The sequence below is a fragment of the Nanorana parkeri genome, unplaced genomic scaffold, assembly GCF_000935625.1.
Source record: "Nanorana parkeri isolate BGI_ZX_2015 unplaced genomic scaffold, ASM93562v1 scaffold712, whole genome shotgun sequence".
Lineage (NCBI taxonomy): Eukaryota > Metazoa > Chordata > Amphibia > Anura > Dicroglossidae > Nanorana > Nanorana parkeri.
In genome coordinates this window covers 287,958-300,163 of record NW_017306980.1, presented here as the reverse complement: position 1 = coordinate 300,163, position 12,206 = coordinate 287,958, and the positions used below count along the sequence as shown (strand labels likewise).

Here is a 12,206-nt window from a genome sequence, read left to right as displayed (position 1 = left end):
CAGGGGGCCACCACTTCAGTAGAGTGGTGTGTAGCTGAACAGGGTGTCACCACTTCAGTAGAGTGGTGTGTAGCACAACAGGTGGCAGGAGAGTAAGTATGTACTTTTTTTCTTTTTGGATAACACTTTTATTCGCAGGTTTAGTTTAGCTACGGAATTGCTTTAAATATTTGTGTACTATTTTCTTTTTGTTTTTTCTTTTAGTATTTTTTAATACTTATAGTATACACTTTGGTATCTCACTGCTCCTCTTCCTCAGTCTTGTGTACTGTTACCTATTAATGCAGTTCAATTATGACCGCTTCCATTGACCTGAGTTGGCAGCCTTTTTTTTTTTTCATGTTGCTTAATAAAAAACCAAAGCCACGTCCAATCACATACAAGATTGTGATTGTACGTCACCTTTCTGAGTCAGCACTGACGTCTCCAATTATTACGAGTTAGTTTGGCTTAGTGTGGTTTTAAAGCAATCTTATTTTTCATCACAAACTTTTTATTGGAGAAAAAAAACTTTCTTCCATTTCCAAATTTTTGTGATTACAGAAAAGAAAGATTGACAAATACAGAGTAGACCGAACAAGGTGGCTTTCAGAGACCAAAACGTTAAAGTGCTGCCTGCTATCTATTGATCACAGAGTAGTCTATGACAACTTCAGACAGAGCCATCATATCATTGTGACTTGTAGTTACATAAGAAGAGTGTTACAGTCTGACAAAAGTTCAAGCAATAAAGCATTGTTAATCTTTACAGGAGAACCGTAGTCCAAGTGCTAATTTTTTACCAAAAGGAAAAACAAAAAGATACCTTGTCGCACTCCTTACCGGAAAAAAACCTGCGGATGGCGCCGCCACACAGTATAAAGATGAATAAATGTCACCAGCACACCACCAGTATTGCAGTCCAGAGTTTGTTTATTGGAACGTCATGTCACCAAAACTAGCACTTTCGGGGCAACGCAGGATCCCCTTCATCGGGCTCAGCAATGACATTGCTGAGTGACATGACGTTCCAATAAATTAACTCTTTGGACTGCAATACTGGTGGTGTGCTGGTGACATTTATTCATCCATTTTTTTTTTTGCCAGCCTTACATAATCTTCATAACAAATATAGGGTGTTAAGTGGAACAGATCATTTATCTTCCCTGGGGACTGTTATCCCGAAAAAGTCTGTTCATGATTTGATTTAATTTAAACAGGTGGTGCTAGGGAAGGGTCGGTAAGCAATCTGCACTATGCCTCTTCAGATTTTTGAGAACTACCCCTGCGGGTATAGCTTATGCTTACTAGGTGTAGGGTGGCGTTGACCGTTCTATATCTAAATGCGTGTTGTTGGGGAGATAGTCAGTAGTATGTAATTGTTTCCTTGCCCAGGAACAGGGTTCTGGTTACTGCCAATTCCAGATGAGGATCAGCACAGTAAATCTTCCAATGTCCTATAGACCCATCTTTAGTTCAGGAAAGCAATGTAGTCGGTATGCCTGACTGATCTTAAACTCCTCTTGCCAATGGCGGACCAATTAAGGCATCACCAGAACATGTGAATGAGGTCCCTTCTCCCGGAATGCACCTAGGGCACAGTGAGGAGTCTCTTGGAGCAAAGCTGAACATTCACGAGGCAGTGACATGTTTCAGAGAAGCAGATATTGACATTTGGAGTTTTGTTTGCAGATCTTCCAGCCATTACAGGGCTGATCCTCTACCCATTGCACTCTACACCATAATGACTGGGTTATGTGAGCTAGCAGGAAGAGTATTATATATTTTAGGTATGAGACCCTTCTTGCACATGGATTAAGCTATGAATTAAAAATATTCCATTTTTTGTAGTGTTTGGTCTATTTGTCTTGATGACTGTTAGACTATGAAACAACCAGAGCATTACCCACAGTGCAATTCAAAAATATATATCCGCCTGCTTCGTCTAGTTTAGCGTGCCTGCAGGTGAACAGTATAGCCTTTTATAAGGATACTAAATAAGCGCTATGATAGGAAGTGCAATTTTATATTGTGATTTGGGATGGAGATCAGTGGTATCTTTTGTTAAATGTGTATAGCTGGCTTGTATTTCACCAAAGCAAAAAAATAACAATTTCCTTTGAATTAATTACGTTTTACGTTCCAGAAGAGGAATTTGAGTTATTGCAGATTAGTCAGTAAAGTCCCAGTCTCATAGCCTGTTCAGGGTAGGTCTCTGTGTGCAGGTGTCCTTAACAATCTGGATGAATACTAAAGTAAGACAGCAGGAAGAGTCATGGTGAAGTCCTCAGAGGAGAAGGTTGACCACGAAGTTGAAGTTACCAGAAAGTCACAAGAACAGTCTGACAGTGAAGAACGAAAATGTTTATGTCAATTCATCTACTGCCTAAAAATATATATAATGGTTTAAAGTCAAAGACTTTCTTCCATACAGAGAGGAAGGGTCATTCTCTGCAGCATGCTGGCAGCAGACAGACTTTTCTACTCCAGTTGTGGCTGCTTTCTGAATGCAGCCAACTTTGCACACCTTTTTTCTTTGTGCCCAGAATAGAGTACATGTAGCTGATTTAAAATCACTTCAGTATCGACATATGTATTGAAATGTCTGGTACAGCCGTGCTCTTGGTAGTGGTTTTTGCACCCGGCACCCAGCTTTCACATTAAGTGATTGAGGGCTTGTAAAGACACCCAATCACTTGTATGGTGCTGAAAAGTGTGCTGCGCCACATATGATGGTATTAAAGTAAATTGTACATAATGTTTATAAAAATAAAAGTGACCTACATAAAAACACCAAATATGTTTTAAGCCCTCCACCCCTATGTACACGCACATACAAATGCAAACGTCCGTCAAGTGCACCTACATGCAAAAACCATATTTACTGGTGAGCACAAAAAGCTTTTATAGTCTCGCTTATGGACAATTTTGAGTGCCGTATTTTTTTACCATTGCACAGGTGCGCACAATTTTAAGTTTTGACATGTTTGGTATCCATTTACCTAATGCAACCCCATCAAACTGGGTATTCTATTGTGTTTGCACTAAAAGTGTTCACCTAAATTAATGTTGGTGTATTTTTTTCCCTAAAAGTATCCATATGATTAACATTTGTGCAAATATCGTGCAAAAAAAGCCACTTGCATTTTTTTATTCTACAGGGCCTTTGCTTCCAGAAAATATATAATTGTTTTGGGAGTTTTAAGTAGTTTTCTAGACATAAATTCCAATTTTGGCATGCGTGTGGGGAAAAAAAAATAGCTTCAGTAGTCAGTGGTTAAGGGGGAAGTCTGGAGGTTGGGGCTCATTTAACTTTAGGTTGAGGGTTTAGATATGGAAAGGTCAAAAGATAACTGTACTTTCAAAGGAAAGTACAGCCATGCAAAGGTACTTGTATACTTATAGACTTCCCAATACAGGAGACACTCTGGATATGGCTGTCTGATTTGGGTGTTCTATTCAGGAAGGACTAGGCAATAGGATTTTACCTAATTTCTCGGAAAGTACAGTTATCCTTTGGGTGTTAGGGCGTGCTGTAGTGCTGGGGACATTTTCCATAATGTAAAAGATTGCTGAGGCAGGCTACAGTCACTGAACATGTGCAAACCAGCCTTGCACTGATGAGTCCTAGTAGACTGAAACAGTACTGTCTATGTGTCTGTAGTTTTGTGCGACAAAGGCCACAAAATGCTTTGAAAGACTCGGCAGAGAGGCATTCACTGTCAGGCCTGCAACATAAGTTTGTTTTTGTTTTTTCCCATCAGAAGTTCTCACATGATTTTGGTACTCCTTATTTTCGTGCAGTATAGGCCTAAACTAAACAGAAAATTGCAGTATATCTCATTATTGTGGCATATCTGAAAAACCCAGATTTAGGTTTGTGGATTCTTATTTACCTTAAAATTGGCAGTTAAAAGCCGGATTAAATAAAAAAATATATATACTTTTGTGTATTTTGCATTTTTTATAAATTCTTTATTCAGAGTTGTGTTGTCATGTTTGGCAGGTTCCACCCCAGGGTTATCAGCGACCCCTCCAGCTTCCCTCCCTGGATCCCTCACCAATGTGAAGGCTCTCCAGAAATCCCCAGGGCAACAGAGAGAGCGCAAATCTTCCTCGTCCTCCACAGAAGACAGGAGTCGGGTGGTGGGTATCCAATGCACCTGTCACCTTCATTTTCTTGGTGGAAGACCTCTAGTTACCTTAACTAACATATGATCTTTATAGAGAAATCAGGAATTGGTGATATCACTATGAGACCATACACTGTTAAGTCAGATATCCCCAATAAAAAGCTCCTAAATAACAGTCTCCCACTAACAATGGCTGACTTTTTCTCGGAAGACACTGCTGTTAAATGGATTTCTGGGGTAGAATTAAGTGTCTAAATAAACTATATGGCCAAAGATATGTGAATACCTCTCCCAACTAAGATCATGTACATACGTTTAGCTCCGTAAAAAATAGTTTGACAAGTTTCATGTGGAGGAACTCAAGTGGCCAGCACAGAGCCCTGACCTCAACCCTTCCTTTTGGGAAGAAATAAAATTCAGATTGCAAGCCAGGTCTAACATCAGTATCGGACCTCACAAATGCTCTTTTGGCTGAAAGGGCACAAATTCCCACAGACATACTCCACAATCTTGTAAAAAGCTGCTAGAGCTGCAAAGGGGAAGCTGACCCTATATACATGCCAACGGAATGGGCTGTTAAACAAGCTCATATAGGTGTCCATATACTTTTAGCCATTGGTACTGATTTTAAAACTTTGCTAAGCAGTTTAGCAGGGAGCTCTGAGCAAACAGAGGCCAGCATACCGAAAGGTTGGGAGATCACTTGGATAGGTTGTCTACACTTACCCTGAAAGTGTAAAATCCCCATCCTTCCCCCTCAGCCCTATCAACAATAATATGACTCTACTGGTCTATAACTAATTTAGAGCACAAAGGTGCTGTCAAAGGATGACATTGTGACTGAGCCAGCCAGTCAAGCTCTGCCTTAACACAGATCCTGTTTATTAGCAGTGTCCACTTTTCCCCCCACCTCCCCAATGCTTCTTTCTGTAAAGACTGTTGAGTTGTAGGTAGTTATTTGACGGCCATACATTTTGATAGGCAGAAGAAAATTATTGTTAAGCTTTACATAGAGACATAGGATTAAGGTCCACTTTGAAATTGCCTGTGCGTGCTAAAGAAAAGTTAACAGATTTTCAACACTGTTGTCTTTGCAGAAAACACTTGGGCGTCGAGATTCGAGTGACGACTGGGAAATTCCAGATGGGCAAATCACGGTTGGACAGAGAATAGGATCTGGGTCCTTTGGGACAGTATATAAGGGAAAGTGGCATGGTACTGGCTTGTTTCAGTTTCTCTGATGGTTCTCCTAATGCTCTTTAAATTAAATCAGATTAACGTGAATTGTGGAGACTTTTTAATTTTTCTTTCTTTTCCGTCATACGTGGTTTTACTTCTTGATCCAGTTATTTGTAGTTTTCACAGAAAGTGTTGCCTTGCTGACTCGACTCTTCTGTCTGCATGTTTCAGGAGATGTAGCTGTGAAAATGTTGAATGTAACTGCACCAACTCCTCAGCAACTACAAGCCTTTAAAAATGAAGTAGGCGTGCTCAGGTGAGTCTTTAGTCTTTTTAACCTAACCCCCTCCCCACCCCGTTTATCAAGTGTAAGCTGCTGGTTTAAAGTGAAACCATAATGGACCTGCATATAAACATTTAACACGCAATAAAAGATCCCCCCCAGTGCACTGTGTCACACTATATCAGCCTAAAAGCACAGCTGCCTGCCTTTCCAGCTATCTGGTAAGAAATGAGTCACTGCTTGAACCATTGAACTCTGTAAACAACCTTTTTACTAAATTGGGTAAAGCAACAGAGAAAACATGTAAACATTAGCTTTATATTCCATCTACTGAGAGAACATTATATTTTAAAGTTCTATTATTAGTCTTGACTGTAATAAATAAATGTACAAAACCCCTTTAGATTCCATTTAAAGAGACTTTGGCATCTGGAAAAAATACTTGCTGTGGCCTCCTATATTTTGCTCAAATCTCTGGCTGCTCTGACACTTTTGGGTGCTGCTACCTCTTACCCCAACACATTCCTATTGGCCCATTATATGGGCTGTGTCACTGGCCAGTAAGAATGTGCAGGAGACGAAGGGTAGGCAAGCTTCTGCACGATCGTATGATCCAGACACCCCTGCCATACAGCCTAACCAGGTCTGTGACCTTCCTTTGCTACGCTGCAGTTCTGCGTTGCAGGCCATGATTCTTCTATCTGCATCATGTGAGTTAAAATTAGAATTTTATTCATTTATTAAGCAACACAGGAGAGCAAGGAATTCTGAGACAACTGTGTTATACTGCTACCTACAGGAGAATTGGACACTGACAACAGAAAACTGTTGATCAACAAATAGAAGAACCTCTCCCACTCTCATCATGCTTCTGTTTTTGCTAGTGTCCTAGAAGCATGGACGGCTTTTCTCCTCAGAGATAATCAAACCCATTTTACTTGGAAGTTTATTCGTTTTTATCAAACCTTCTTCTTTTTTTTTTTTTGTGCTAATTTTGCAGTTTTCTGAATCGGCTGTTCCTTGGCACTGCCTTGGAGGCCTTCCCCACACCTTGCTGTGATGAAGATGTGGGGCCTGCTTGTAATGTTACCTTCAGGCACAGGGCTCTGTTTGTGGCACTCTCCAGGCACCTAGTGTCCTGTATTTGTTAGCTGCAGAGGGGCTTTTTGTAGAGCCTGACGGGTGTAGTTTGCTGTATCCCCCTGAGGGTCTGCTGCTTCTGTGCTGCCACAATTGCATGTGTGAACAGCACCCTTAAGTCTGGAGGAGCTGCAACATCTTTTTAAATGTGTTGTACGCACTCTTGTGTTGCAAGAACTTTCCGGAAGCATGCCTCTGTCACCTCCTATGTGCACACATGCGCCATTACTTTTCCTCTCACACCTACCTAAAGGAGATTTCCTGCTGGCTTCTCACAAGGATCCCAATGGATGCCAGGCTGTGGAGGAGTTCTGAACACCTTGTTGGTGCAAGTGTCTCAGACTTCCTTCTGACTCGTGTCCCTTAATGAACTCTAAAAAGAGGATTTTATGGTAAGCCAAAAATAAAAAATCCTGTTTTTAGTTTCTTGTAGGAATGCATTGGAACTGAATAGTGTTATGTGTTTAACTGGCCCCTCTGTTACAGGAAAACTCGACATGTGAATATCCTGCTTTTCATGGGCTATTCTACCAAACCCCAGCTGGCAATAGTGACCCAGTGGTGTGAGGGTTCCAGCCTCTACCACCATCTACACATCATAGAGACCAAATTTGAGATGATCAAGCTTATTGACATTGCACGACAGACAGCACAAGGCATGGAGTAAGTAGCTCATTTGTATATGAATCGTTAAAACGGGTAAGGTTGACATCCGCGGTGTTAAACCCCCTTCCCATCCAGGCCATTTTTCAGTATTCAGCGCTGCGGTACTTTGACTGACATTTATTCCGTCATGCAGCGCTGTACTGAAATGAATTTTATACCCTTTTTGGACAACCCGCCAATGCAGCAGTGCCGTCCGTCCGTTTTTTTACTACAGGCGGACGGCAAGAGGTTAAAGAAGTGTGGTTTGGTTTTAAGAATAGAAGAATTAAGACTATACCGCTTGACCTCAGATACCACCATGGTTCTTCACTATTTATTAACCAGAGCTGACCGCATGTTTTCCTGCTGCACTCAGTGCAGCATAAAACTTGTCATAGCCTTCTTCTTGTGCTAATTATTTGAATGAAAGAAAGATCTTTAGCAGTGATGCATTAAGTGGACTTCTTTTGGGGTTATGGCCAATGTAGTGACATTGAGTGGGTTTGACCTGCATCTTGCCAAACTGGAACTCTTATGTTTTTGCTTCTTCACTATTCTGCTTGGGTAGCATCCTGGTATCCATGGTAGTAGTAAGCACTGGAACAACCTGTTCACTATTGTAGGTGCACCAGTGGCTTCCATACAGTATGTCTTTCCTGGGTTGGCAGTGGATGGGCTATGTAAGGGCAGGGAGAGGGACCAGCACCGACCCCAAGCCTTGAACACATAATTGAGCGTATCCACTTTTGTTACTAATCATCTCTGGCTATAATATGCTTCTTAATAAACCATATCTACTGCTAGTTCTTTTTATTCAACTTTTTCTTTCTGCTTTAATTTGATCTGTTCTTTTGTCTCAGCTATTTGCACGCCAAGTCAATCATCCACCGAGATCTGAAAAGCAATAGTATCCTTTTCCTACATGGCAGGCGCAAGATTGTCTGGTACCATTTTGGAGCATATATCTAAACCAGTGTCTCTACTTGCTGTCGGGAATGCCCATTCATACACCCTACCCCTTGTGGCAGAAGGATGCCATACATCCACTCTGATTGCTGTTGGTGATGGGTGAGATACCTGCATCCACCACGATTGGTCGGGCAGGATGGGTGGGATCTCCTGTTTAGTCTGGTATTTAGGAATAGTCTGGCATTTAGGAATAGTCTGGCATTTGTTCTCTTAGGAACAAGGCTTGTCTCTCCTTAACCACTTCCTTCTCTAGATATTTTTCTTCATGAAGACCTCACGGTAAAGATTGGTGACTTCGGTCTTGCCACAGTGAAATCGCGGTGGAGTGGCTCACACCAGTTTGAGCAATTATCAGGTTCCATTCTATGGATGGTGAGAGAATTCCTTTCTGTTTTCACAGAACATATTTTGTAATCTGTATACAATGTCATTATATACCTCCTTTGGAGTCCTGACCATATTGATTTTCTGGTGTTGTGTTATCATTATTCACTACAGAATTCTTTTTTTTATTATGACATTAGATTGATATTGTGAAACATTGTTGCCATGTGTCTGTTTCTCTGCTTTTATTAAAATAGTAATTTTCATACGGTGATATGCCATTAGGCTCCAGAGGTCATCAGAATGCAGGACAAAAATCCTTACAGCTTTCAGTCAGATGTCTACGCGTTCGGGATTGTACAATATGAATTAATGACTGGGCAGCTACCATATCAGAATATTAACAACAGAGACCAGGTATGTTGTCCTTTCCAAGAATTTGTTCATTTTTGTAAAAAGCCAGAATATGGTATCATTTGTTTTCTATGCCTCATACGACATCGTTTCTCACCTAAACTTGTTGTTCTCCTGGAAGTGAATATTGTGGAGAGTGGACTTCACTTTGGAAGGGTTCTTTTTGGCACCAGTTTAGATAGATATAAATACATATGCATATACTGCACACTAATATTTGCAAAATTTTTGTGTTTTTTTAAAAATATATATATATTGCCCTAAGCGCTGTGTTTTATTGGTTTACAATAAAATTGGAATTTGGTTGCTTTTCCCCACGAAGTATGATAATAATGGTCCAATTATCTAGAAGTCCATAGATACAGGCAGTTATGTTGAGTCTTTCTCTTTAAATTTATGCTTGATCCTGCCTCCTGAGCCTATTAATGTTATGACTTCATTGACCAATAGAAAGGCTAAGGGGGTGGAGTCTTATCTTTTCAATGGCTGAATTCCTGGTTAGGAATGGTATTGTGACATCACATGAATATAGCATTTTACTGTTCTTTTTTTGAAAGCTGCTTTTTTCCTAATCCTGTCAGATCATATTTATGGTTGGCCGAGGTTATCTTTCTCCGGACTTTAGCAAAGTTCGAAGCAACTGTCCCAAAGCGATGAAGAGGTTAATGGCGGACTGTCTGAAGAAAAAGAGGGATGAGCGGCCCCTATTTCCACAGGTAAAGTAGCTTTAGCAGAAACTCCAGGGAACTAAGACACCTACCCTTCTAGTGGGGTTTCCCCCACACTACAAGGGTTAATTGCTTGTTTTTGCCTAGGAGGCTAAATATATATAGTACTGTGCAAAATCTTCTCCTAAAGTAAATCCACTGATGACACTAAACAGTGTCAGCTGCTGTGCTATAAATAGATAAATCGTGTGCACTGCGATTTATCAATCCTCCTTTCCATACGACTTGACTGCTGAAGCTTATTCGGCACTTCTTCCAGCAGTTGTGGTCACCTACAATGCAGGACTAGTAATCCTGCATTGTAAGTGAGGACTTTGGAGGGAAGAGGAGAGCGCCAGCTACTGGGGGAGTGAGGGAAATGTAAGTAAAAGTCCATTTGCTTTTACATCTCCCTGGAGTTCAGCTTTTACTGGAAATCGGTCCAATACAAGTAGCTTTAACTGGAAGTGGGTACAGAAAAGGCTTAAGCAGCTCTTAGTAACTTACAGTTCCCAGCATGCAGTGTTCAGTGCTTACAGAAACAGATTGATTAGGTTAGCTAGAGTTTTTTTTCCCCCCCATCTCATTTGTTTTAGAAAACAGGTGCAAGCTACCTCTTGCCATCAGGTGGAATAATGCATTTTATGCAGTCCTGTCCAAGCAAACTTTTTTTTTGTGTGTGTGTCTAGTGGCAGAGGTGTTTTACATATTTGTTTCGATGACTCAAGCATGGATAGCTGCAAATCTGCTAAGAATCTGATCTCTTAAACAAAACACACAAGATTATTTGTTGCCTGTGCTTGCCCTGCTTTAAGTTTGATATTTGGGTGCAATGGCACCCCCCCCAATGTCGTTCCACCTGGAAGCCGGAGAACATACTATGAAAACGTGGTGCAGCCGGTGAGAGGGGGGGGGGGGGAGGGTTGAGCCTGGAGTTGGGCTTTAATGTGATTGCATTCATTGCTCAGTTATTCAAGAAGCTTTTAACCTAAAGTACAACCTAGGCGTACGGAATATGCGCGTTTGCCGCGTGTTTCGCGCCACGTGTTTTTACCGAGATCTGCGGTAAAAGAAACGCGCGACAAACGCGTGTTTCCGAGGGCTATCCGGCTGTATCCTAATGGATACACGCGGCAAATATGCCCCAAAGAAGCTCCTGTACTTCTTTGGGCGTAGGGCGTTTTGCAGCGCGTTCCTACGCGCCTTTAAACGCCCAGGTGGGAACCATGCCCATAGGCAATCAATTGGTTTTCACATGTTGAGCGTGAAATGCCCAGGTGTGAACCAGGCCTAAAACTCCTACAAATGTTTAACATGTTCATATAATTTAAAAAACTGTATTCAGAATTTTTTATTAAAATAACACCTTCCGTGAAGATCCTTGTGAAGGCACTTCCTGTCATAGGGTGTCCCTGTCTCTCAATTGTGCTTCTGTATTGTCGCTACATTACATGGACTTCTGGTGGACACTATTAGAGGCTTTTTCAACACATTACACAGGCATGGTCCACTGTTGTCACTGTCAGAAAAATTGCACTGAGGAATGGGATACAGACATCACTGGAGTGCCTGTAGACAGGAAGTGCCTGTAGACAGGAAGTGCCTGTAGACAGGAAGTGCCTGTAGTAAGGCTGCAGGAGATCAGCAGCACCAAAATGCAGAATATGCTACAAATTTTATTTTGATACATAGAACTTTAGCAAGCTAAGTGTCGTTCTGTTAGGGTTTACATCCACTTTAAAGCTGGATAAACTCTATCAGCCTCATTGATGGAAGCTTTTCTGTTAGCTGTCTTACAGAAGCCACCAAACCTTGTCTCTTTCTTCTCCTTTTTAGATTCTTGCCTCCATTGAACTCCTGGCCCGGTCATTGCCAAAAATTCACCGCAGTGCATCTGAGCCATCGTTAAATCGAGCCGGCTTCCAGACAGAAGACTTCAGTCTGTATTCCCTGCTGGCAGGAGTCTGTAAATGTCTGTGTGATGCTCCATTGTACACACCACGCATCAATAGCTGTACAGTCTGTCTTTGTAAATATTCTGGTAATTATTTGTATATACACTTCTGGAATGCTGGCTGCCTTCATTTTTATTGTGTTTTAGATTTATCAGGTGTCTAATGGTAATAAATATATGTATAACTTGTCCATTCGCAAGGTTGGTTGAGTGCATTTGACACTAATACAGGTACAATTTAAAGGGCAAGTCTGAAGCAGGAGGACATAACCTGGGTTTAATTTCATTCAAACAGCTTTGTGTGCCATTAAAGCTGAACTCCAGGCAAACTGCTGAATACACAAATGAAACACTGTATGAGAACTGTTTTACCTGTCAAATGGTTTGTATTTCTATCCATTCAATTCTGAAATTTATACAGCTCTGCCACAAAGCACAGCCCTCTATGGCAGGGCAGGAGGCCTGATAGTTTCCTTTTC

The 12,206-nt window shown here is 41.2% G+C and overlaps 1 protein-coding gene across 1 annotated transcript in view; it reads left to right on the top strand.

The window, feature by feature from the left end:
- The window catches only part of BRAF (B-Raf proto-oncogene, serine/threonine kinase), a 74,270-nt gene extending 62,379 nt beyond the window's left edge, over positions 1–11,891 (top strand). The window contains exons 11-19 of the mRNA XM_018563932.1: positions 3,986–4,125; positions 5,210–5,327; positions 5,523–5,607; positions 7,201–7,377; positions 8,220–8,266; positions 8,582–8,700; positions 8,938–9,069; positions 9,648–9,782; positions 11,610–11,891. Of these exons, the coding sequence (XP_018419434.1) occupies positions 3,986–4,125; positions 5,210–5,327; positions 5,523–5,607; positions 7,201–7,377; positions 8,220–8,266; positions 8,582–8,700; positions 8,938–9,069; positions 9,648–9,782; positions 11,610–11,891 (1,235 nt within the window). The remainder of the gene's footprint in view (positions 1–3,985; positions 4,126–5,209; positions 5,328–5,522; positions 5,608–7,200; positions 7,378–8,219; positions 8,267–8,581; positions 8,701–8,937; positions 9,070–9,647; positions 9,783–11,609) is intronic.
- The last annotated feature ends 315 nt before the right edge of the window (positions 11,892–12,206 follow it).